At 36.7% G+C, this 27607-nt stretch overlaps 2 protein-coding genes across 7 annotated transcripts in view; one reads left to right on the top strand and one right to left on the bottom strand.

Annotated features, from left to right (window-relative positions):
- Positions 1-402: 402 nt before the first annotated feature.
- Positions 403-3251, bottom strand: LOC109095846 (uncharacterized protein C3orf38-like). Its single transcript, XM_019109512.2, has 3 exons — positions 3053-3251; positions 2692-2867; positions 403-1451 (listed from the first exon to the last, which is right to left on the bottom strand). The coding sequence occupies exons 1-3, from the start codon at positions 3177-3179 to the stop codon at positions 897-899; spliced, it is 858 nt and encodes a 285-aa protein (XP_018965057.1). The 5' UTR covers positions 3180-3251; the 3' UTR covers positions 403-896.
- Positions 3252-6903: 3652 nt separating this feature from the next.
- LOC109095844 (unconventional myosin-Ib) overlaps positions 6904-27607 on the top strand; it is a 75210-nt gene continuing 54506 nt past the window's right edge. For 3 of the 6 annotated variants that reach the window (XM_042763268.1, XM_042763267.1, XM_042763266.1), the window contains exons 1-3: positions 6904-7146; positions 17875-18015; positions 21370-21485. In XM_042763268.1, coding sequence (XP_042619202.1) covers positions 17890-18015; positions 21370-21485 — 242 coding nt within the window. In that variant the 5' untranslated portion in view covers positions 6904-7146; positions 17875-17889. The remainder of the gene's footprint in view (positions 7147-17874; positions 18016-21369; positions 21486-27607) is intronic. The other 3 variants (XM_042763270.1, XM_042763269.1, XM_042763271.1) reach the window with 2 other exon arrangements.

The following is a 27607-nucleotide window of genomic DNA, read 5'->3' as shown; positions in this document are numbered from 1 at the left end:
GTTCGCCACAGTAGTGGAAAGTAAAATAAAATAAAAAGCTACAGTTCTTCCCAGATACATAAAGATGTTGGTAACACTTTACAGTAAGGTTCCATTAGTTAACATTGGTTAATACATTGTTGTCTTTATTACAACCTCAATGTTAGTTATGTATGTTAACTCTGGTCTATTAAAATATTAACAGATACAACTTTTGATTTTAAAAATGCATTACTAAATTAAATTACCATTAATTAAGATAAATGCATGCTTTTTTTAATTATTTGTCATTGTTAGTTAATGTTAACAACTGGAACCTAATTTGTAAAGTGTTACCAAGATGTCACTGTGTTTGAACACAAACTCAAAAAAAATGAATAAATTAAAATAAGAATAAAAAAATAAAGTCATGAGGCACAGAGATGTTCTTAACAGATATTTTACTGTTAAACGATCCAAGTGATAAAAGGAATAAACAGTAATGATTAGGTATTTTAAGGAAAATCTTAAAATAATATCGAGCTAAAGAGTTTGAATTCTAGCCAACCCAAAATCACAAATTAAAAAATATTAAGGACAAATTAAAAATCTTTTATTAGGCCAATTTTCAGAAAATTACTTCATAAATGTAACAAAAGTTTTTCAATCCATATAAACTAACATTAATTTAGATTTTTACTTAAAATAATAATAAATCTGTGAAATACATTTTACAGAAACATTTTGCTAGAATTCAAACTGACTGGAAACTCTCCTTCAAGTCAACAAAATACAAACTAAGATCCTTTTACAGATGAATATCTATCCCACTGTAAAGTTTTTTAGACAGAATAGTACATCATCCATGTAACGACAGTGCATCTCTTCACTGCAGAGTCAAAACAAGTCCAAACAAACCTTGTGTGGATCTCTGACTCTCAGTCACAAAGGCTCAGTAACTCTTTTGAGTCGTAGGTAATAACTGGTAACTTTCTGTCTGTGATGGCATTTTGTGCTTCTACTTTTATATTCACATTCTTTATTTTCCAGCGATTATTGTCCATTGGTGAGCGAATGAGCCCAAACACTTTCTCAAAAATCCCAAGGCAGGCATTGTCACGGTGGATGGTCCCGGCTACGGCCACTAACACCAGTCCATGAGCTGAAGACATACACTTCAACCCTTGACCCTCCAAGTTCGGGCAGAACAACAGACGCTCTTGTCCTGCAAAAGCATGAAGCCGCTGACTGACCAGCTCTGCCCCGTTGAACTCATCTACATGCTGCTCTCCAGTACATGAGAGAAGCCGAAGTCTCACATCCGGCCAGAAATGCTGAGGACCCCAATCTTGAGCCGGCTGCCCTTGAATGGGGTTTTGAGAGTTCAAAAGGGTGAAGAACCACTGGCAAAACTGATTTCCCAAAGCTGGAAGGTCTGACAGACCATCTCCGACATCATCTGAAACCATTGCGTTCTTCTCACACTTTGAGATCTGTTTGAAACATTAGAAAGGCTTACCGACCCCAAACTTTTGAACGCTAGTGTGTTTTTAATAAAGTACAGCCTATTTAACAGCTCATGCAATCCACAAATAGATAAGTTGGGCATCCAGGCAGGGCAAAATACAGTGCATTACATCAATGTTTAATATGTGATCAGATTCAAGATATATGTGACCCTGGTCCACAAAACCAGTCTTAAGGGTTTTTATTAAGATTTAAACACCATCTCAAAGCTGAAAAATACATTGATGTATGGTTTGTTATGACAGGACAATATTTAGGCTGAGATACAACTATTTGAAAATCTGAAATCTGAGGGTACAAAAAAAAAATAAAAATCTAAATATTGAGAAAATCACATTTAAAGTTGTCCAAATGAAGTTCTTAGCAAAGCATATTACTAATCAGAAATTAGGTTATGATATATTTACAGTAGGAAATTTACAAAATATATTCATGGAACATGATCTTTACTTAATGTCCTAATGATTTTTGGCATAAAATAAAAATCAATAATTTTGACCCATACAATGTATTTTAGGCCTCTGCTACAAATATAACCCAGCGACTTAAGACTGGTTTTGTGCTCCAGGGTCACATATGCAAATATAATGCAGTGAATCATGGCTTCCAGACAGAAGCAAAAATTATGTTATTAAAGTTAGCCTATATGATCAATGAACTGATCTTCGCCCCATTGAAATCATTGGTTTAGACTCGGGTAGGGTTAGGACATGTTGCAAAAAAAATGTAAAAAAATAAATGTACAAATTCAATTTAAAATAAAAAATTATATGATTAAAAGAAAGATTAAATGGCCCCAGACTGACAAATAATTCTAGGAAAATAATTTAATTTAATGTGTTTAATGTCAACAACCCATTATTATAATAATTACATTAAATAAAACTCTAATACAAGTAAACTTTTTAAATTACTATTATCTTTTTCACTATATTACACAAAGTAATATATAATTTCTTATCGCAGTCATTTTATAAATTAAACTTTTATACATTATCATGTGAAATGGGGGAGAAATATAATTAACTCTCAAGAAAATATGAAAAATATGTGTCTATTAATAAATAAAATAAAGATTAATGGTTCTAAAATGGGTTTATTTTTAATAATATTATTATTATTCATTTATTTCTTTTTCACCGACTGTGGTGTATAATACCACCCAAACGCGTTTAGGACAGATTCACTCGAGATACCGTTACCTACCTCTCCAGATGACCAGTACTCAATGGTCCTCCTGATCAGCTGCTGTTTCTCACTATTAGGGAGCACAGCTACTCCTTCATTGGCAAGATACTTAAAAATGACCTCCCGGTGCACCTTCTTTCTCTTGAGGAGCTCCTCAGCATCTTGTGAGTAAGTTATGATGGCCTCGATGGCCTCTGTTGGTCAGGAAATAAGACTCTGACAGACTGACAACATACATAACTCAGAAAAAGATATTTATTATAACCTGACATAACACAGAAAAGTAACAATTGCTCAAAATCGAGTGTCGCTGCAATCAGACATGGCCAATGTTTACAGAAGAGTCTGGAAAACTGTTCGCTTCGCAGTATGGTCTTACCTTGCGTGCTCTCTACAGCGATCAGTCGATTCGTTACTGTATCTTTAAGGGCGAACAAGTCGTCCAGGGCTAATAATCTTAACAGTTTTCGACAGCCACTTTGCTCTTTCATTGACAACTTTGACATACTTGCACAAGCTTCGTGAAGCTAGCTACACCTTACATAATTCTTCTGTGAACGTAGAACAAGCAGTTGCTTCCGTTGTTGTTTCGCACCACAGCGCCCCCACAGTCCAGAGAGCGGTGGTGCGCCACCGTCCCGTCAAAAATAAAAGTTCAAGATGGCATTCACAAAAGAAATCAAATATGAACTAGACGGTATTTTAACGAATCAAACAGCAAGCATCTCTGCCATAAATAGTATAATTCCCTGTCCAAACGAATAACTTATATATTTAAAAACATTTTTTACACTCTACTTTGTATTATAAAACTTGTTAATGCTGTTGTGTGGGTTTTTTATAAGGTTGTTGATGTGATGGGGGATTTTTTGTCTTTTTTGTTTCTTATGACTGTAATCAATCCACTGATGTTTTTCACTCTTTTAGAAAGTCATAGAAATGTGGATTTTTATCTTTTGCTGTTGGAGCAAATAATAACGCAAATATATGCGTAAACATGTCTGTCTGTCGCTCTCTGTATGTGCAAGCTACTGTACATTTTGGTGGTCAGGTGCTCAAATGGAAAAAAGGCACCCCTTTCATAATTATTTATTTAAAAAAAAACATCTTTTATTTAACATTATATACTTTCACAGCTGTTGCTAATCAAATAAATAGGGTATAAACAAAATCCATCTTTACCATTTATCAAAATCCATTTAATCTGAAATTTCTAATTTCATAATGTCATGATAGGCCCTATGTGTTGTTTTTAAATTTACATTTTGATACTAGAATTATATAAATATTTTCTACTACTTTATTCAATTTCTGCAGTAACCTGAATACTGTTAGACTATGTAAAAACGTTGGTGCAGTTTTTGACTCTGAGATTAACTATATTAATTTTATATAGTATGACTGACAAAGTCATTCGGTCCAGCCCACAAGCAGAAATATGAAGTATTGATTTTGTTCAATCCGCTTTGGGTCGAGCTGCAGACAACAGCAATTAAAATCTCAGCATTCTGTGCAGAAAGAAAGAATACATCTGATTATACCTTAAACTTCATACTGGCTCTCTTTCTTTGTTCTAATTTGTTAGATCTCGATTTATAATAGACTTTTGCTGAAATGAAGATCTTACCTTGTGATAAACCAAGTTGCCTTGATTTATAAGAATTTGCAGAGCGACCCCCAGTGGAAGGGGTTTGGAATAACCATTCTGGGGAAAAAAGACAGTTGTTATGATGGTTAGATGGAGATATGATTTAATGATTATGATTATGATGATTCATTTTAATGTGAGAGGAGCAACAGAGAGAGCACAGCCTACTTACAATTCTGTTGGATTTCATGTTCCAGATTGAGACAAATCTTATTTCAATCATTAACCCTGAACAGACTTATACATTTTCATGAATTTTAATTCTAAGCATGTAGAGTAATTCTAAACAGGTCTGACAAGTCAAGTGCACCAAATAGTTAATATATGATACACTAGAAGGAGAGAGTGATAGAAGTATAATAAGACAAATATTAGCTATAAATATTGTAAGTAATACAAATCGATGAAGGCCATCTTCCAAACGATAAACGGTTCCAAAGTCTCCTCCATCCAGTTGAGTGTTGATACCATATGAAATGATGCCTTTTAAAAGATAAATAAGAGTTGCTGACATAAAACGTCAATCAGTGACAGCACATGCTTCATCTAAAAAAGTAAAAAAAAAGAACGCATACATTTCTAATTCATAAATACTACACTAATTAGTCAAGCCTTTAAAATTGCATTTTTACAGTGTAAAACTAATTTCAGTGTAAACACAATTTTAAATGAAATCTTTGTGAAATGTATTATTATTATTATTATTATTATTATTATTAATGTCCGTGTTAGTTATCAACTCCTCTTAAATAATATGTGTATTAAAAGTCAGTTTAAAGCACAAACGACTGAACTCCTGAAGAGAGAGAGAGAGAGAGAGAGTGTGTGTGTGTGTGTGTGTGTTGGGTTATGGTAGCAAACTGAGCAATAGTTGCTGTCTCATTACTCTGCAGCTGCCACAACTGTCCTCTGTCTGACAAGCTGTCTGAAGCTTGGGGAGTGAGGGAAGTCACTCAACCCATCATCAGCTTGAGAGTGACTGGTGATTGCCTCCTCCAGTGATTGTTCTCCACTCCAGTCATCATCGACTTCTCGACCTAAAGGGAGGAACGGTATGAACCTAAAGCTCATTTTATTCAAATAATATTTAAAGGGTTAGTTCACCCACAAATGCAAATTCTTTCATTAATTACTCACCCTGATGTCGTTTCAAACCCGTAAGACCTTCGTTCATCTTCGGAACACAAATTAAGATGTTTTTCATAAGGAGATCTGTAAAATAATCCATGTGACATCAGTGGTTCATCCGCAAGTATATGAAGCTATATACGAATTGCGGATGAGCCACTGATATCACTTGGATTATTTTTATTTTATAGTTATGTTTGTTGAGTTTGTGGAATTTGGGTTGTTTTGGTTTCTTTGCTGTGTTTGAAGGGTCTGAGAGCTCTCAGATTCCATCAAAAACATCTTAATTTGTGTTCCGAAGATGAACGAAGGTCTTACGGGTTTGAAACGACATGTAAACAAAAGGAGTTACATATTCTCACAACTAACATGAACATATAATTTACCATCACTACTCCTGACGGGTACATCACTCTGGGTGTTGTTGAATTTTTAATTTTTCTCTGAAGCAAAGCAATTGCTCTCAGTAAAGTAAATAGTACCATTTTGAATGAGTAACTGTGTAGGCTGCAGGATTGCAAAAAGTGAGAAACACTAAAATGCAACAAGCAACTAACTGCAAGTGATGCAGATCTGGCAAAATGAGCTTTTTTTTTTTTTTTACTGGCATATTACTGTGACATCCTGATCTCTGACATTTAAGTGCTGCTCGCAGTGCTGTTGGTAAGCTGCTATGTGATTGGTCCGTTCTGCCCTGTGGGCGGGGTTTCTGCTTTTCTGTTTAATAACTCAAATTCATGTTTGTCCATTACTGTACTTTTAGAGACAGAAATGAACCAGATTTATCAAAGAAACCATCACACCATGATAGAGAATCACTGCTTTGTTAACTAATTGGTGTCGATTTAAGTCGTTTACAGGTAAGAATGATATAAAATTGACCTTGACCATTCATTGCTTCATTGTTTCATTGTCAATTACTATTGCAATAATAAAATTATGAGATAATGTTTTAAAATGAGCAGTTTTCAAAACTCAGGAGACTGGCAGACAAATATTATCTGTGCATGCAAAATTTTACTAAATTAATTAATTTATTTATTTTATGAAAAGCAGCAACAAGTGTCCAGCTAGCATACATTTTGGTTAAGAATTCCAGAAGTGAATGTCCAGACAAAGGGTCGTTACAAGAAGCTACATTTATTTATTTATTGTTTGTTCTTTTTTTTTTACTTTAGATTCTATTTATTTTACATTATGGTATAGTATACTTCCATTTGTGTTATTTTTTTTTAATCATTTACTTTTACCCTACAGTGGATAATATATAAACCTAATTATAAACAAATAAAGTAGTTGTGTCCTGCACAACGGGTACAGCATGTTGAATGAGTTACTCTACCAGCTCCTGAATCAATATGAGTAGTGCAACTTCATCAAGACGACGCATGATGGCAGTATCGAAAGTTTTATGCTTGCTAAATTGAGGCCACTCAGTTCAATGGGTTGGAGAAGAATGGGTTGGGCGTTTTTCTGGAATAAGGTGATTATCACAGTGGGTCTCCAGTCACCTCTCTCCGTGCTAGTGGAGCAGTATCTCAGTCAGTCTCTCTGCGTCCCCTCACAGCTCACGGGACACACACAGACACAGACACAGTGCTGGGAAGGGGACACGCGAATCACCTCTTCAGTTCATCTAGAGCGGGATATTTGCCTTCAAGAGTGGATTAAAAGGAACGTTTTAGGCAAGAACTGAGGCAAGTTGTGTTTTCATTAATTTAAAAGTTGCCTTTTCTTCCCGGATGAAAGTCTTTTGGGTTGCCAGTATGCGGTGAACTTCCATTCGCTGCATATTCATTCATTCATTTAGTGAAATAATCCGAGACGCCGAGTGTAGTTATTTTAAACGGAACGGGAATTTCTAAACATTTTTATTTTTAGTTATTGTTGCACAAAGGCTGTGTGGGTCTAAAGTTAAACACACAGCGGATCGCGTGCGCCTGAAATGCATTAAGGAAACTGGATTGAACTTTTATTTAGAATGTAAACCGGCTAAATGAGCTTAAGAAGTAAAAGTAGCCTATCGGAAGAAGACAATGAAGGAAGAAAGGGACATGCGCCTCGATTAATAAAACGTTTCATGTTGGGTTAAATTGCCAAGCAACGTGCGCATTAACCGGAGACTTGAATGATCTGAAGTATAAAGAGCGCAACAGTGTTTGCGTGGATGGTGAAGATGGCAACACACACGCTCACACAGAGAGAGAGAGAGAGAGAGAGGGCGGTGAGCGTCTTAAAGTTAAGTGGTAAAGACAAAGAAGCCTGAAGCCTGCTGAGTTTGAGTTGGACCTAACAAAACCCAGTGTCCTCACGCCACTTTTTTACTCATCGTCTCCCACTTGTTAGCGGTGTGTGTGTTAATGTAAACACAGCTCTTACTATTGATGCTGGGCTAAATTATTGTTAAACCCCTAATCCTATTAAACTTTGACGTTAAACTCGTTCCTCTTATTTTGGGCTACTGGGCATGAGTGATGCATGATACCTCAAATCATTGTTGGGAAAGGTGTCCTCTTAACTTTTCTAAGTGATCAGATTTTATTGATCACTTTTCCTGGTGAATGATAAAATTGGATAGAAATCCCCATAGACTTACATGGAAGTGACTAGAATATTATAGGGCAGTGGTTTTCAATCCTGGTCTCCCTTATTCACACACACCTGATTCAGATCATAAGTTCATTAGGAGAGAGCTCATGAACTCAGCTGTGTGTCAGATAAGAGAGACATACAACGTGCAGAGTGGTGGGTCTCCAGGACAATAATGCATTACGTTACTTTTGTGTTACAACTGTAATGGCCCTTTTACACCAAAAGTGAAATTAATAAGCCTCATCCTTGAAGGAAGTGCCTCTCCACGAGAACAGGAGAGGTGTCAGTGAATAGATGGGAAAACAAAGAAACTTTGTTACTTATTTGAAAAAGTAACTCCGATATTTTCTTGAAAACTTAAAACTAATGTGCTACTTCACTGTTTACTTGAAAAAAAGTAATCAAGTAACACGTAATGCATGTTACTTTTAATGCTTTACCCCCAACGTTATTGGCAACTATTCAGAATACCCTATCAACTGTACAGCAACATGCTAAAACTGCATAGCAATACCCTGAACACTCAGAACATCATTGTGGCAGTGAGCAACAGGCAGTAGCATTTTCTTCAGAAAATATTATTGTCAGGGCTCTCAAGTCTCATGCATTTCCACCCGTTCACACGCTCTTACACCACACCTTGTATTTCTCATGCTGAGAAATAAGGGTGGATAACTTTTCCTGCTATAATTAATGGACGAATACCGGGGAAGCTCTCTGCCGAGTTCATAGCTGTCTTATACAGAGTTAAATGCTATCTATCGGCCAAATCAGAAAATAGAATGTTGTTGTTTCCGCAAAAATTACGTGATCCTGCTGCAAGCAGTTTGTTACTAAGCAGCATGGATGCACGCACAGTGTAAGTTGAAAGAGCGAGACCCGATGCATGCTGCAGGTAACCTTTTTTTTAGGATTTTGATTTTACGATTCCTGTACAAAATCACTTGCCTGTGAACAAAGATAGTGAGAGCTGATGTTGTGAAATATATAGCCAAATTCGTGCTCAATTATCTTTGATGTAGTAAACTCTCCAGCTGCTTTGCACCAGGATCTTTTACTTAGCTTTGGCTACCAGAAACTAAAGAAAGTACAAGCGATGTTATAATATAACAGTGCGTAAATCTGACAAAAGACAGACTAGTTCATCCAAATAAAATACATGTTGTATATTTCAAAAATACAAATGTATCAAAAATAAAAAGAAATTTGGCTCCAAACGAGCCAACTGAACTTAGTGCTCAATGTACATACTGTACACATACAGTAGGATTGCAGAGCAAATCCTCAAAAATCAGTCAAAAATTTCAGGAGCACCTTCTAATCAATAATCAAAAATTCAGAAATAATCAAATATTAGCCTTCCCATTACGAGATTATATTTGACTCCTTAAAGTGATTTACATGGATTTTAGTTTTTACACCTTTGTAATGGCATTTTTCTAACTTCATTAAAGGTATGTCATCTTTGGTCAAATTCAAAAAATATATATATATATTTATAAGCTTTTTAAAATTTCTAATTAAAACAGCAGAACAAAATCAAGTAGAATATGAATAATTTACAATCAAATGAAATCAGTATTAAAAATAATAATAATTTGTACTACAGAGTTGGCCCAGAAGAACACAAAAGGGGCTTGTTAGGGGTATTTTCAGACGTTGATTGAGGCTCAGAGATGGCATGAGCGCAATTAAATTCATAAATTCATATTGAGGTTAATGTTTTAAATATACAATTTTAAATATAGAAATGTTAAAAAAAAAATTAAATGACAAAAGATCCTTTAAAAATGAAAGTAAAACTGCCAGTAGGTGGCGGCAAATCACTGAGTTTATCACTGAATCATTCATTCAATTGATTCGTTCAAATGACTAATTCATTCAGGAATGAAGCAAGTGACTGGCTTTATGAATGGGTAATTGATTCAGATTCGTTTAAAAACGGGGAACCCTGGTTATCATTCATATTTGATCAGGCCAATTATGATCAATAGGTAAAATTTAACTGCTAGCAAAAAAAGAATTTTGTGCTTCAAATATTTGAATGGCCCCTCCCCTTTTAGTGGCCACTCCCCTAATCTCACTCCAAACTTTTGCTTTAACTTGAGAGCCCTGTTATTATCCTATTTTCTTGATGTTCTCCTCTTGTTAAAGCAAAACTATGTAACTTTTTCTGTGTTCAAAATTTGCAAAATGTATATCATAAATTCATCTACCAAACCACCTTTTTGTCTTATCCCAAATCAAAAATTTTCATAGTGTTGCTTTAAACATTGGAACTGTGTTTTAAACCTTTGGACTTAAAATGCGTAATTGTTGTGATTATGTTCCCTTTCATCTAACATGATTTGTACTAGGATACTAAAAGCTTGATTTTATTGGTTTGATTGATTAATAAGTAGCCTAGTACTGTGGAAACTTCCTTATTGGAGCAATTGTTAGTGCTATTTTAAGGATTAATGGGATAGATGATCAAATGGAAAGAGCCTGTGGAATGTACATTGTCAGTGAATTAAGTTTATGGTATATTTAAAGCACTCACGGCCAACAGTCAGTTACAGAAAACTGTTCGTATTGGGTTTGGCGTAATGTATTTAATCAGTGTAACTGGAAACCGTGGACTTTATGTGATGGCTGACTGTAGTCTTCTTATAATTTTCTGTGTAATTCCCTTAACGTTGAGTAGAGAATGTTCCTAAGATGCAGCAGGTAGGCTATTTCTCTAAATCAGATTTATCTGTTGTCATAAAACAAAGAGTTCACATAAAGTCTCGCTTTCTTTTCTCTAGCAGTAAACTTTGCAGAAATGACAAGTACTGTATGTAATGCACTTTCTCTGCACTTTGCTCACCTCGCTTGGAGCTTATGTATTAGTCCACCCACAGAACACCTACAAGTACAGCGCTCTTCTCTGGAAAGGTGTTTTGCAAACTGCAATCAAAAGATGTGAGAGACTGAAGAGAATTGTTGACACTTCGAGGGGGTTGGGTCACATAGGCTTCATACAGTAGAGTCAGTTTCTCTAAAGCAATGTCCCTTTTCATCAAGGTCTTTGTGTTTAGTTTTACAGATAGGGATGATGGGCATTTGGTTGTTGAGAACTCTTCACAGATGAGCACAAAGAACTCTAGCACAAAGTCCTTGTGCCCACTACAACTGGCCATGATGTAAATAAAATAACAACATTGCACAATTCCCAAATCGAATTATTATTACGAGTCAGTCTCCCTGCACTCTCAAAATTTTACAGTCAAATTCAAATATATGTGCTATTGTTTGATTTTTAATTAAGGACCTTTAGTGAGTAAATTAATAGGCCACCATCTTTTTTTTATTCGATTACATCATTCTCGACACTTCATGTGATGAGTAGTTCATTGCCTCTTAAAACTTGAGTACAAGTCTTGTATGTTTTGTCATGTCTTTTACACAATTTTCAGTTTGTTACATTTCACACAGTAATACTAATACTGAATGTTTAACATTATATTCATTGCATACATATACTTTGTAGACATCCTTAATCTCTAATAACTCCATTCAGATGGCACTTATCACATGCTGTGTGGTATTGGCGTTTGGTATCGGGGCATTTTAACGAGTACAGGAGCTCAGTATCGGGCCCGATATCGATACCAGTATCGGTATCATTGCATCCCTAACAGTAACATACATTTAAACACAAACTGACCACCAAATGCAACTTTCAGGCGCATGTTTATTTTTAACTCAACCATCACGGAATGGAATGCACAGGATTCCACATATTTGCACAGGATTCCACATATTTGGTTATCAACGGCAGCAAAGAATTCATCTATGCTGCCTTCAAAAATTTATAAGATGAAGGTATCTCAGGAGACAGGAAGTGCAGCTGACTGTGGATTCGGACGTACGTTGATGCCTTCTTACCTTGCAATGCATCCTCTGAAGGCATAATTTTTCAGCTTTCAGATGCAGCCACTCTGTTCAGTTCATGGAGCTCTCTCCTAAAGAGATTATAATCTGAATCAGGTGCGTTAACTAAAGAAGACATACAAAATGTGTAGAGCAATGGGCTTTGAGTTGAGAACCACTGTCTTATTGGAACAGCGAAGAGCAGGACTCTTCAAATCTGGCCCCAAGGGCACCTATGTAGGTTGAGTTTACAGATTTCATTTTTTTTTTTTTAAGGATATTGGTATGTAATTTCACCATGGCATAGCTTTTCTCCTGTGTGTGAACAGTAGAAAAGATTGCCTTGTGTGCACAAAGTATTCCATGTGGAGTGTGTTTTAGTGGAGTTACGTTTTTTTATTTATTTATTTATTTTTTAAAGGGGAACGTGCCATTGGCACTTTAAAACTAAAGTTCAACCATAACACAACAACTCTGGTAAGTGTTCAGCAGCATCTCATGAATCAGAAGTGAGGATTAGAGCAACAGACTTGAAGTAGCTCCACTGTCCCAGCCATGCATCATGGGAGATATTTGTCTGTGCATGCAGGATAGTGTTGAATGTGTAGCCATCATACTAAGCATTGCAATCTCTCTCGTTCTATCACAACATGTCTTTGAAAGCTCTTTATTTTCATAGAGTCATTTTGGACATGAGTGAGCTTTTATGGTGGCTTAGCAGAAATTCATATGTTAGTTGCTGAGGCGAGACACTTGGAGTTATGAACCAGCAATGAGCCTGTCACACACATCTTAGTTTTATTACTATTATTATTTTAAATGATAAAGATCCAAGAGATGGGATTCAGGGATGTGTTCTAGTCTGCAAAGCCTGGCTTCAGTGGGATTGTAGAAAGTCAATCCAAAGGTTTACCCTGGACATGGCACAGACTAGCAGTGTTTCAGGTCACTGAGCTTGCTTGCAGGTACTCCCAAATAACCACAATGGCTTTGCCCCATCGCTTCATTTGGAGCCCATCTTTAGTTGCCATCACAGCCATGTGTCTGGCCCTTTTTTCAGCTGTCTGAACTCGATTAAGCCCTATTTTGTTGTCAACTTGTTCCATTAATGTAAAGTTTTGGTTCTGCATTTGCAGAATTTTTTTAGCTTGAGAAAGAGCATGGGCTGATTTGAAACTGAGTTGGATCGTTCTTACTTAAATATGTGTTATAAGATGTAAATGGAGGGTCTGTTTAATCTGAGTTGTATGTCTGTCTGGGTGTTTCAGGAGGAAGGTTGAAAAGAGGGACTTTCTGCTCTACCTTGTCCGTGGAGTGTAAAATCACACATGGCTCACATCCAGGAACTTTAAATGATATATTATTGACATTGCACTTAGAAATGTAGGGCAGATGTAGAGTTTTGGTTGTGGGCCAGTTCTGAAAGGTGGCAGCCGGTCAGTCCTGAGAAATACTAATGCTGATGCTGCACATGGTGGCTTCATTTTTAGGGCAGTCCTGTAACTAAAAATACTACACGGCTTAATCTGATGGATTTGTGCAGAGTAGTGGGGAGCTCTGTGCGGTGAATCTGAAATCTTGCTTCAACAATGATGCCTTTATTTGCAAAAGCACATCAACTGCATCCATTTATGAGCAGGAAAGCATGTCTGCTCTGATGCACTGTATATGGAAACACTGCATGGTCCATCTTTTCTATTCCTTTGCAATAGTGAGAAAAGGAAGTAGTTTGTAGCAGGGTGGGGCAGTATAGCTAAAAATATGTTTATCACAATATTTTTAATCTACTTGATGTTCAATACATATCTTAAGTTTTATGTATTTGCTCAAAAAGGAAGGAGAACCATCATTTAAACAAATGGCCATTCATTCATTCATTCATTCAAAAAGTAAAATGTAGTTAAAATAATCAAGACGTGTCCTGTTTGTATGCATACTGTGCCTAAATGAGCACAACAAAGAATATTTAATTTTCATTCATTGGCACATGATACTTACATAAACACTACATATTTGAAGTGATAACATTTAAAGCAGCCAGTTTGAATTGAAATTATTCAAACTTTGCTACTAAAATTTAAATCAGACAAGCAAAATCACGAGACAAGAAAAAAATTGTAAAAGTAGATTAGTAAAAAAAAAGTCATAATCACGAATATATGATCATATCAGCAGAAATATAATTGCAAGTACAATTATATTTAGTAATTTTCTATGGACATTCAGAAGCTGAAATCTGAACATTTTAACTTTTTTTTTTTTTGGTTCCATCCTGAATCCAGTCTATTTTACAGGTGTGATTTATGTTGTTTAATCAATTATGCATATTCAAAAATATTATAAACGTGGCCAAAAGTAGATACTAAAGGATTTAATGTATGGTCCACATGCTCCAGTGAGCTTTTGGAAATATTAATAGAACACCAATTTCCAAGTTTCCACTTCTCTGGGACTCACATTCTGGTGTCCACACCAAACTCCAACTCAACCCCAAACCCCCACCCCCCGTAGTTACAGCTGCTAGAAAATGTGTTATTGACATAAATGTTATGTTCAAAGACAATCAACCCCATCACTGACAGATTTAATACCACATATTTGGTGGTGCCTGTTTATCACCTGGTTTCCTCCTAGCTTGTTATTCTGGTCTTCCTGTATAAAGTCCACAATATAAATTGTCCTTTTGTGCCATGTGGCAAATGTGAAACATAAAACATCTAAATCTCCCTTAACAACGCTTCAGCAAACATCACATGCAGAGCACCATGCTTTTGAATAAATTAAGCCTTTGCTATTCTTAAACCAGTTTTCTTGATAGAAATCTGTCTATGTGAAACCAAATCTTTACCAGAAAGTCTGGTAATCATGAATTCGAGCAGTGCTTCCCAAACCTGTCCTGGAGGTCCCCCTGCCCTGCACCTTTTGTATGTCTCTCTTATCTAACACACCTGATTCCACTCATCAGCTCCTTAGTAGAGCCTGCAAGAACTAAATTGGGTGTGTCTGATTAGGGAGCCACACAAAATGTGCAGGGCAGGGGGTCTTCCAGGACAGGTTTGGGAACCACTGAATGAGAGAAAACAAAAACCTGATCAGATGTTTAAAACTGGTTTTCTGTGAGGAGAATGTTTATTGGCTAATAACTTGCCCTTCCAGAGCAGCTGGTGTTCAGTGAGACTAGTAGATTTTGCCAGGAGTTGCTGTGCAGCGGGAGAGCGAGCCCTGGAATTATTCTCTTCACACAGGAACTGCTGGATGCATCCAGGCTTTTTTCATGTCTTGTCTGACCTTTAGTCTATGGTCTTCTCTTCTGTCCTGTTTCGCAGGTAACTGATCATATCCTCGGCTGCCAGGTTACAGCTGCTGCCAAGACACAAATTGAACTAGACATAGATAAGTGGATTTCCCCCACTATTACTCAAAAGCAAAGATAATACAAAATAGAAAAAGGCGATTTATAAAGAACTTAATTGTTCTAAGTAGTTGGCTGGGTTAACTACGATTTTATTAGCAGGCAGGCAGGATCATAGAAGTGAATGTATCATAGGCAACAACTAAATATTAAATGAATGTGGCTCTTTGATAATGTATGTAAGTGTTTAGAGTGCATATAAAACCCAGTGCAATAAATGTCATTGCAAAGCATTGTGTAGATATTGTAAATGCGTTTAATAAAATACAATAAACAAACAAATAAACAAATAAATAAAATATCTAGAAAACCCTGAACATGAATAAAACACTCCAGGGGTGGGCAGAATTTTTTCTTTTTGTTTTTCCTTTTTTTAATAGTTTAACTATAATTTAATTTAAATATAAATGTAAATATAATATAATTTAATAATTTAATTGTTTAGATTCTAAATGTTTATTACAATTTTGGACTCCACATTATTTTACTTAAAAATTACGTAATTAATAGTAATAATAATAATAATAATAAACAAATAAATAAACATATAAATAGATACATACATACATACATACATACATACATGGATACATAGATACATGCACACACACACACACACACACGCACACTCATACATACATACTAAAGACCCAATGAAATTAAATGAGAAGTACAGTTTTCATTTTTGTGTAGATGTATTTTCTTTTGAGACAGGAACAGGAACGTCACGTATCAAAGTGCTTATCCATTTTTTTAAATGGTTAGTAGTTCAGCTGTGAACCACAATTTGCTACTTTATATTAGTATTTGATGAAATTAGGGGAGGGACATTCTCATTCTAGAGGGGGCATTTATTTGGACAAAATTTGTATAATCCTTTGAGCGCAAGATGACAACTCTATTGTACATATTTAATACGTACAACTGCTAAATAAAGGTTTTCAACATTTGAGTACGCTAGTGGATTTAAAAAAGTCAGATTTTGATTTAATGGGCTCTTTAAATTCTGACATCAGAGCTGAAAAGTCTGAAAGTTGATGAGTAACCCTGTCCTGAACTGCAGGTAAAATAAAGATTACGCTTATCAAATTGCACGGCGGCAATCTGAGGGACTTGAGGCAGACACACATCCTGGAAACCTTATCATTTAAAGATGTGCCGCTAGCTTTCACCTCTTAATCCTTCATTTTCTTTTTTTTTAGTCATGCACGCAAATGACACATGTTTATGCTATCAACAAACCACAATGTGCTATACTGTCTACCCCGTATTTAGGACTTGTTTCTTTGCCCATGTTTGTATTTTGTCTACAAATGGTGATGCTGGGTGCTTTGTTTCTACGCCGGGTGAGCTGGGAGTGAAAATGTGGGCTGTTATTGGAGGAGCTTTATGCTGAGCACTACACTTTGCCATTGCCTATTTGTTAGAACGTTGCATAGGGGGTTTAGGGACTCAGTAAAGCATCATATGAAGGCCCTGAATGCAACTGGCACCTGGATTAGTGACCAGAGAAGGGAAAAATTGCTGCCCCTAGCAGATTTACTGTTTAGATGTTAACTGTTCAATCACAGTTCAGTGATGGGTTTGTTTAAAGTAAACATTTACATTTATATTTACATTATTTATGCCATCCACTTTTTTTTTTTTAGTGAGAAAGTAGCTAAAGTTTGATGACTCGGCTCCATAAACATCTTGGGAGTATCTATGGGTTATCAGTTGGTACAAGGGTCTTTCGTTACATAATTCCCAGAGGAGTATCTTGTGTCCTGAACAGAACTGAACATGCCGGTCCAGTCAAGTGCAGCTTTGCAAATACTTCAGAATGTATTTGCATTATTTTAGTTTAGAAAGTGCAAGAAGCTGATGATGAGGTTTCATATGAACAGACATCAGCATTACTGCACTGTAGAAGGACATGGTGTAACCAAGAATAAGCTTATGGCATGAATAATTAAGCTTGCAATTTATGCCAGACAAAAGGTTTTCAAATAACATCATCAGAATCTTCTTTACTATCTGTTTTCAGAAACAAATTGGCAATAATAAAAAATTATGCCTAAAGACCGCATTGTTATTATTTTTGATTTATATATATATATTTGTTACTCGTTTGTTTTTGTGTAATTGTAATTTTTTTTTGTGGTGTTTTTTTTTTTATAAACGTGTATGTATCGTTTTTAAGTTTTAGTACCTCAACTTAAAATATCAAATGAGAAATGTTTCTGAATCTATTACTTTATTTCATGTCATTTTGATTTATTTATTTATTAATGCATGGTTTTAGTTAACAATAATAATCCTCCGCACAGAAATATTGAAATGAATTTTAATTAAAAAAATGTAAAATGTTTATCATCGAAGAGTTCAAGCCATTGGCAGTATGAATGACATTTTTAATGTATTTTGTATGAATAAACACATACACACACAAATTAACCCCATTGACCTACAGTAGATGTATATCTAAGTCAATGCCTACAGAACTTTGTGATTGTGATATGTGATTGTCTTGCTTTCTCTGTAGGGGGTGTTGTCCAAAATGGAGGTGAAGACATCACTTCTCGACAATATGATAGGGGTGGGCGATATGGTCCTCATTGAGCCCCTATCAGAAGACACCTTCATTGAGAATCTAAAGAAGCGATTCGATCACAACGAGATCTATGTAAGTAATGCTTATACTTATGCTGAGAACTTCATGCAACAGTTGCTGTTTCCTTTCTTTGGTCGTCATACTATTTTAGGCTTTCACTACTCCAGACAGACACATCACATCAAGAGTGTCTAAGTTTAGTCTGAGTGTGTTCCCACTAAATGATAAATGGGAGTGTGGAGAGGAGCACTGTGTAAATCATAGCATTCTCATTGTCTTTCCCATTCATTTGGGCTCAGCTTTTAAAGCTGTTGCATACCAAACCAGCCTATAAAATGGGTCCATTTAATGTGTAAATAGTTGTTTAATGAGTCAGAAAATGCAAAAGTGAATGGATATCAAGGAGAATTGAAGATTTTCTACCTTTCTTGGAGCATGAACAAGCACAGTTGCACTATTAAAACATTGTTTTGTTTGTCTGACACTGCAAAATTGCCTCAATTCAATTGGCTATATGTTGTTCAACCAATAGCAGACATGGTAAGTGTTTAGGAAACCTGTGTGAAAACAGTCAGTTATGTTTGCAACACAATTTAATCACACTACTTCACTTAAGATGCAGTCACCCAATCTAGAATTTCGAGTGAGGGTGAAAGCTTTCACCACACAGATTTCACAAGTTAGTCACACAAATTTGCTGTGATGACCAACAGAAAGCTGCTTAGTTTGAAAGTGACTTGTGTGTGATCTGTGCTTCATACATCACTACACTCTTGACAATATAACTTTTTTGCTAGTGAAATTTTGTTGTGACAGCACCTTTAGTACTTAAAAATAAGCTTTATTCTCATTAAACAAACAAAGTTTGTTTGTTTGTTTTTACTGCTGAAATTGAAAGAAAACTCTAGCATGTTCAGATTTACAATTGGCATTTAGTATCAGGAAATATCAAGGTTAAATTACCCATTCTAATGGCTGATTTACATTTTGTGTGGCACCATTAAAATGGACCCTTAAAATGATTATTTATATTTTGCAGAGCTGTAATCTGACCAGTGATAAAAGACTAAAATCATGTAGTTAGTCACAAACAGTTTGGAAGTGTGTAATTAAGAGTGTAACTACCCAAAGCCCTCAATGTCCAGTAGCTGCAAGTTTGTAATACAAACTCTAGCCTTGTATTTATTGCGAATCCCCAAACTGCACAGAACGGTGCTGACGAGCAAATTTATGTAGACCACAGTATATTTATATGTTCATTGCACTTTGTGCAAACAGGTCACTTATTTTTGTTAGTAAGTTAGTCACACCAAACATAAATTATAAGTCTGCCGTTATTTACTCACTCGCATGTTTTCTGCCAAAAGCAGACTTGTCCTTATAACAGTTCACTGAGCTCCTAAAAGGACAAAACAGCATCATAAGCGTCAAGTTGTCAATACAACCCTACTATTTCCCAATTGGTCACTTGTTTTATGGAAAAGAACCTCTCTAAGTTTGGAATGACATGAAAGTGGGTAAGTACTGCTGAACTATCCCTTTAAGCTTATATTTTAAAAGAGGTTACTGGAGAATATTCTAGGAATGACTCCACCCTCAGTATCATGTATTTAAATGCCAAGAAGCTTACATCACAGTCCATCAAATCTCTTCACCAACTTTACAGTGAATATCACAGAGAATGATCTGCTTATCTCATCAATGTTCTGTCACAAACAGTTATAAAGGGTTCCATTTTCAGATACAGCAGGCAATAAGAGCTGTAGAATTATGAAACAAAAGTCCTTGTATTTATCGCTATCTTTAAACTTTGCTCAGTATTATTGGCTGCACGAAAGAACAAATGTGTTTATTTGTGTGTATTTGCACATTTAGTAGTAAGGAACAGATGTGATTGTGTAGCTCACTCTTTTAGTGATGCTCTTTATTGATCCACTGTTGCCCGTTCTTCCAAAATGTAGGTCCACCAGCTCTCATTTAGATACATTTAAGGGCCAGTTGAATTCTTTACACAGGCCTAGTCCTGCTCTAATGCACCCATAGTCATCACGTCTCTAGTGCCCCAGATGTCACCATTGTGAACAGTATTTAAGTCCATCTGGGAATGGGAGGATTTGGTCATATTCTTCAATGAATGGACAAATACCAGGTCTCTTCTGTTTGTGTGAAAGAAGAATTAAGCCATTGGTTTAAAAAGCTTTTAAGATGAATTCAGTTTTTGCAAATGTGTCCAAACTCCAAACGCTTGACTTCTAGCATATGTCCGGTGTGTTGTCTGTGCTTTTATTGATATTTTTTCTCTAATTTTCATTTCACCTGTATATTTACATTTGTTTTCTACTTCTAAGGGATTAGTTTTTGCCTCCTGTGATCACTTGACAATAGGTTGTGGGCTGTGTTGCCATGGGAGAGGCCCGGTTCTCCGGCTACAAGCCTTATGCAACACACACTGTAATAAAAGGTAGAAGATGACTGCATGAATTAGTCATTGTTCTGAAGTCCCTGAGACACTGAGGTAGATTAGCTTTTAATGTCATAGGTTAATTATTGGTGGCAGAAAGATTTGAAAAGCAAGAGAAGCCAGAATAAATTATTCTGTGTGTTTGTTTGAGTCGTCTGAAACTGACTACTTTAGACACCACTGCCCTCGCTGGCCACTTTTGAAATCCCTGTGTTGTTGATTCTTCCTGGGATTCCGAACATTTTTGTTTGTGCTCGCATGTTCGGTTGCTTGCGGGCCCCCCGCCTGTCTGAACAATACCCAGGAATTCACATCTGGATTGTGCAGACAGAGGCATATTGTAGCTCTACTCCCCTATACTGCTGCCGCCATGTTCCTACAACAGAATGAGGCAGAGAATGTGCTTGATGTCTGTGCCTCACAGCAGGGGATCATGAACGAGATTTGACAAGGATGAATGCAGTTCAGTGTCCTTTAGGGATGTCACAATACCAGTACAAGTGAAATTTCACAATTACCATCATTTTCATGATAGGAACGCACCATTATTTTAATTGTGTGACTGGCTTGGTGATGCATATACAGTCTGTGGTGACAACACTTGAGTACCAGAATTTGTTTGTATGCTCAGTATTACCTCTACTGTAGACCATTTGTTCCCAACACTGGTCCTGGAGAACCACCAACACTGCACATTTTTTAAGTGTCTCTATTATCTGACACACAGATCTGAGGTCTTGGAGTCTTTACTAATGAGCGGATGAGTTCAATCATCAATCAAACAAATCATCGTGTGTTTGTTTAGGGAGACATCTAAAATGTGCAGTGTTGCATTTCTCCAGGACCAGGATGGGGGACCACTGCTGTAGACCGAATATATGACTGGTTATGTTGTCTCTTCTCATTTCATGTGTTTTCTTGTGTGTTGATCGGTGGTTCATTGCTTCTTTTGCTCTCCTCCACAGACATACATTGGCAGTGTGGTGATCTCCATGAACCCTTACAAGTCCCTGCCCATCTACACAGCAGAAAAGGTGGAGGAGTATCGCAACAGGAACTTCTACGAGCTCAGTCCGCACGTGTGAGTTTAAAAAGCTTGTTTGAAACAACTAAGTCACTGTCTAGTTTATTCCTAGACTTCCTGGTTGGCCGTGCACAAAGTTGTGAAAAAAGTTGCAGACATGCGTGCACAGGGTTGGAAAAGGCATGCAGCTTTTTTTTAATTTTTTTTTTTTTTTTATCAATACTAATGTAAAGGTCCCCCAGTGGTTTCATGGTTGCAGAAGTGATTTTGCAGAGAAGGTGTGCATAAATACAGTATGCTCTATCTACTCAACTTCTGAGACGTGATGTCCAGCCCTCTCGGGGGAGGGGTGGCACACTGTCCTGTCCTGCTCCAGCTAATGACCATCTGTCTCTCTAGAGGGCTGCCAGCCGCCTGACCAGACCGCCAAATCAAAACAAAGCAGTCTGTTTTGTTTGATCGGCAGACGCACACTTATCCTCTGAAAAACACAATGGCCTGATCTCACTCTAATGAAAGAGCCTTGAGAATGGGATGACCATAGCAATACACTTTTCACTCATTCTACTCATTCTCTCTACCCCGGGAAAAGCAGAAGTTAAAAAAAAACCCCGCTGTGTTCTCATGTTTCTAAATTGATCTCTTCTTTGCTTCTGGGCCTATTCTGTTCATTTGCTCTGGTATGCAAGCACTCCTTCAGTCTTGGACCCTTCCATGTCCATATGTTTTAGTCTAAGCACTGTTACAGTGATGTCAGGGTCAATGCTCCTCTGATCTGAAGCCAGGATCTGAGCTCATTCCAGGGCAGCTGCTTTTCCTGTCATGCCTGAGAAGCAGATCTCTTAGATGGCTCTGGGTTTACTGGCCTCCTGGGCTCGTACATTTCGGCATCCTGGTACAATGGGCCATGACTGGTCCTGTTAACAGCACAAACTGTTGAATAGTATTTATGATCATCACCTCATCACCACAGTAAACACGGCAGGCAGTCAGGCAGGGGGAAGTAGCGAAATGGCCCAGAGCATCTGTGCTCAAACTGCTGTCAAGCTTTTGGGTACGTTTTGGTCAAGTCTGTGCTCGTTTTATCATTTTCAGAAATATTTGAAGAGCCTAGTCTCATATAACCAGGCTTGTGGCTTAAAGGTATAAAGGTAATACTCGAAGTAAGCTATGCATTAGCATTCTCATCGTTCTCTATTACAGACTCTCAGCTGGCGCAGGACCTCCAATGCAATTTGAAATCAGACATCTATGCCCATGAGTGCTCCATTTTGCATTTGGATGACCTGGAAAACCGACAACAATGCTGAGAATGCAATGCGTATTTCGTTGCATAATGAACTTCATACAAACATATTTCAGAACATCACAATGTTTGAAAAGGAGTTGAAGCACGTACACATAATTGCATAGTCCAGGGGTGTCCAATCCTGCTCCTGGAGGGCAACTGTCCTGCACAGTTTTGCTCTAATCCTAATTAAATACACCAGATGCAACTAATCAAAGTCTTCTGGAATACTAGGCTGTGTATGATATCACCCCCATACATTTACATAATGCACTATTTGAGGTGACAGCCATTTGTCATTGTCCGATACCATAGTGGACATTATCAAATTATCAAATGTCCACTCATTTAATCCCATAACGCTTGTCAATGGTATAACCGATGTACACTCAACGGCTAGCCACTAGAATACCCAAATACTGTGAGCACCGCATCAAATTAATTGCCTAGAAGATGAAGGTGTTTTGAATCACTTCTGGTAGACTCAAGGTGTGAAATTGAAATTGAATTGAAGGTCTTTAAGAGACTGGTTTTCATTCACTGCACTGTTACATTTACATTTATGCATTTAGCAGACTCTTTTATCCAAAGCGACTTGCAGTGCATTCAGGCTATAGGATAATTTATTATGTGTTTCTTAACTTGGTTTTTTTTTTTTTTTTATGTAACGTGTCTCCCTGGGAATCCCACCCTCCCAGGGAATCCCTCCCTGGGAAACCCACAACCTTTTGCACTGCTAACGCAATGCTCTACCACTGAGCCTCAGGAACGCTATATTAGTAGAGTAATGTAGGAAATAGTAAATGAGGGTAAAAGGGCACATACAGATCTAAAAACTTACAGGCAAGTATGTTGGCAAAATGGAGTTAAACTTAATAGGACATTAGCCCTCCAGAAGCAGGACTAGACACTCTTGTGTAGTGTATGTTTAGGCCTAAAACTTATTCTCATCTTTGATGAGAGGAACGGATTAAGGTCTCTTTTAATTATATCCTCCTTAAAGACTGTGAGGTTCTTCTTTAAGAGAGGTCTTTGTAAAAGACTCCATAAATTGATCTTAATCTCCAAGTCAGGCCATCTGCTTAGGCTTTTGTGTGGTAGATCTTTTGTAAAATGAGACTCTGACAGGGTTTGGAAGTTGTCCTTCCATAATCATCTTTTCCTATCCACGGCGAGGTCATGCAACCCTTATCGATTTTAACAGATGCTCATGAACTTTGGGGTTTATATTGGCAGTTTTGAGTGTGCTTGCTTTACAGTGAAACCGCGTGTGATACGATTGATCCTCACATCCACTGGGTTAAGTAAATTCTTCATCCAAACCTGCAGAAACAAGCCAATTATGCGAAAAGCTCAAAGTAATCGCTGGTTGTCATTGTGTTTAAAGGGGTGAAAGGGGGATGGTCTTTTCCAAGGGCAAGTTCAGTTTTGGCAGTTTGAAGGGTCATTCTGTCAGCTCAGGCACCAAAGATCTGATATTCAAAGTGAAGTGTGTACTTTATCTTCAACTAGTGTCACCAAGATTGAACAAGACTTGTAAAAACGAGTCCATTTAAAATTACATTAGTTGGACTAATGTCATGTTCACTTAAACAAAGTACAAATCTCTTATGCGGTTAAATTCAGTTTCTGGTGGCCCAAGCTTACAAATGCATAAAAACCTGATATTATGTGTGCCTGGTTGGCATTTGTATGGCAGTAATTAAAATAGCTGCAAAGTCTACTTATTCTGCTAAGCACCCATCCACATTTCTGATTCAAGATTTTTAAAGCTATCCATGAATTATACACCACCTCAATGGAGCCATGCAGTGTCTCCCCTGCATTAAGACTATATTATTATTATTGTTGTTTTTGACTCATGTAATACTACAGTGTGTTTTTGGTTTCTATTAAAGACAGGAAGAGTCTAGAGTGTGCAGATGTGCCTGAGGCATTGAGAGCTTTTATGCCCCCCGCTTTTAACAGGACTTTGTCCAGTTGCAATAAACCTCTAAAAATAAAGTTAACCAGTCAATTGTAAGGGTGTTATAATTGAGTTTTCTTAACATTAGGGGTTTGTTGCAACTGGCAGCTGAGATTCAGAGGTGGTCAAAGCCATGGAGACAATAAAGTGGCTGAGACCACCATGATCACAAATCACCGCAAATGGAGGTGTGTTTGAAGATGCTCACTGGAGGTGACAAACATTTGTTGGTTGGCTCCATCTCCTAACGAGAGCTGTGCTCTCTCAAGAGGTCTAAGTATCAGAATAATCTGACAGCTCAGAGAAAAGAAAGGAGGTAAATTTAGGCTACGTTTACATGACAACAGTGTAGTCCGAAAGTTTTAACCTTGCGTTTTTAAAAAGTTTCACGTATACATGACAACGTTTTCAAAATGATTCACGTTTACACACATCCGCGAAAACGGTAAAAAAAAAACACTGTTTTACATATGCCAGGCCAGTAGATGGCTGTCACCTTGTTAGTAAACAGCACCTGTAGGGAAGTGATGATTATATGTATATGATGCGTCTCCGATATTGGTTGCAGTATTGGTGAAGTAAATCCACACTTTGCTGAAGAAGCGTTAGCAAACTCTTGAGCAGCAACAACAGTACCATATACTCCGCCATTGTTGTGTATGATTGTTCGCGCTTGCCTTTTTAAATTGACTGGTACTGTGCATGTCTTCATACATAAAACGTACTATGCTACTGTTTTCAAAGATTCCCGTGTTGGGTGTTTACACGGAAACGATAACAATGCCATTTTCAAAAACTTGCACTTTGAAACCCGTTTTCCAAAATGCCATTGTCATGCATACTATACGAACAGTCAAAATGCATAAAGTTTCCTGTTTTTGGCTGAAAACATGGTCGTGTTAATGGCCCCTTAGAATGGCAAGATATTAGTTTGTGAAATCCAACTTTATGGAGTTTTTAATTCACTTAATATTTGGGTTGGGTTATGATTTTTCTGAATTATGAATTTTAAATTTGTGAGGATTTTGTTGGATACAAAATTTAAGCAACATTGTGAATACAACATTAATATAGTAATTTACTTAAACTATTTCTGTCATCATTCCTTGTTTTCTGCTTTGCGCGCATAAATGTTAACTTATTATACTTTATAATGTGATTCATTTGTCATCACTCAAAAATGTTCACAGAAGTGTCAGTGTAGCCTTTTTTTACCTAAAAGTTTAAGTAATCAAATTTTTTTTTTTTTTTTTTAGACTTGTATTTTGTTTTGTTAACGTGGTTTATATAAAAGCAAATAAAAAAATCCATTCTTTTCTCTTCTCTTCATTTCCTCTCTGTTCTAGCTTGTTTTGTAATCTAGCTTTCTAATATACATGAAATTGTATACTATGAACTGTTGATTGTTGTTGTTGTATGCTGTTATTATGTTTGGTAGAAGTGATACCTTAAATAAAATCATCTGCATCAAAACAAATATGTGATTGTGGAGATAAATAGTGTATGTCATCAGAAGGCTAAAACTGTATTAGATGGGATGTTTGGAAATGCTCTGTATTGGATCTTCTCTGACTGCTGGAATGTGAGCATGAACTTTAGTGTTGAGGTTGTTTTAGTTAAAGACCCAGAATGAGTGTGAAACGCCTCATTCTGGCAGCCGCACATGGTTCAAGAGCCCCGGTGTCACTTCTCCCTTCTAAACAGTGAGTTTCACACTGCTCTGCTGTCTGTGGCTTAGTGGCCATCTGTGTGTGGTAAGAGTGCTTCAGGGAGTCAGATTGTGAATGAGCTTGTCTGTGTTCATTGTGCAGAATTCTCATCTTTTTTTTTTTTAATGATCCTTTTAATGGTCTGTCTGAGGTTCATGCAAGAACGTGATTCCATGTGTTCAATACATTGTGCGTTTTAGTATTTCTAAACAGAGCTGTTCATAGTTCAGGCATGAAAGTGTTCTCAGGAACACATACCAGATGGTTTACAGTGAGGCCAAGAAATACAAGAGAATCTTTTTTTTAATATATGTGGGAATGCAAATTTGGAGCCTATAAGTATCCTATGCTGTACAGGAAATCGTAAAGGTAACAATTTGAGATTAAGCAGTAAAGAAAGCATGAGCCAACAAGAATCACTAAGACCATGGGCCTACAGTAACCAACTAATTATTTTCACAAACAGTTCTTCTGTTTTTATGCGTTTTTATTTTATTTTTGTGTAGTCAAATACTTTATTGGAGTAGTTCGCCCAATAATTAAAATGTTGTCATTTTCTCTTCCCAATATCATTCCTAACCAGTTTTTTGAAGAACCATCACAAAGCTCTTTTTCATACTTAATTCATAGTATTTATTAGGAAAAAGCATCTTGAGACATAGTCTTTATGATTCTTTTACTGTATTCCAAGTGCTTTGATTTCAAAAGCACCCAAATTTTAGCATCAAAAAAATTGATAATAAAATAAATAAATAAGTAAATAAAAAATTAAAAAATCACACCGCTGTTGCATGACTTCAGACTTTAAATATACAGATTACTACTATGTTTATTATTATATTCTTTATAAACTTATAAACTATATCTTATAAACTATAAACTGTTGTCACATGACAGCTACATGATAATTCATTAAATTAACTTTTATTAAAAATACAGCATCTGGATTTGGAAGGACAAAAAGGTCAGTAAATATTGACACAATTTGCATTTATCTATGAAATATTCCTTTAATGAGCAGCTGTTTAGACACACAAAATCCTGCGGCAGGCTTGATAATTCATTACCTGAGCTTTAACCACAGCACACACACTGTCTTTATTAAATGGATGAGCTTTGCCAAACGCTTTAGACAAGCATTGTCTGTCCAGACATCTTAGAAACACTCTCATTGCCCATATGTAATGACTAGACGGCCCCCTTATTTTCTCTGGGG

This window comes from Cyprinus carpio, chromosome A9 (assembly GCF_018340385.1).
Source record: "Cyprinus carpio isolate SPL01 chromosome A9, ASM1834038v1, whole genome shotgun sequence".
In the NCBI taxonomy this organism is placed as follows: domain Eukaryota; kingdom Metazoa; phylum Chordata; class Actinopteri; order Cypriniformes; family Cyprinidae; genus Cyprinus; species Cyprinus carpio.
Note: the sequence above shows the minus strand (reverse complement) of the source record. Positions and strands in the feature narration are given on the sequence as shown.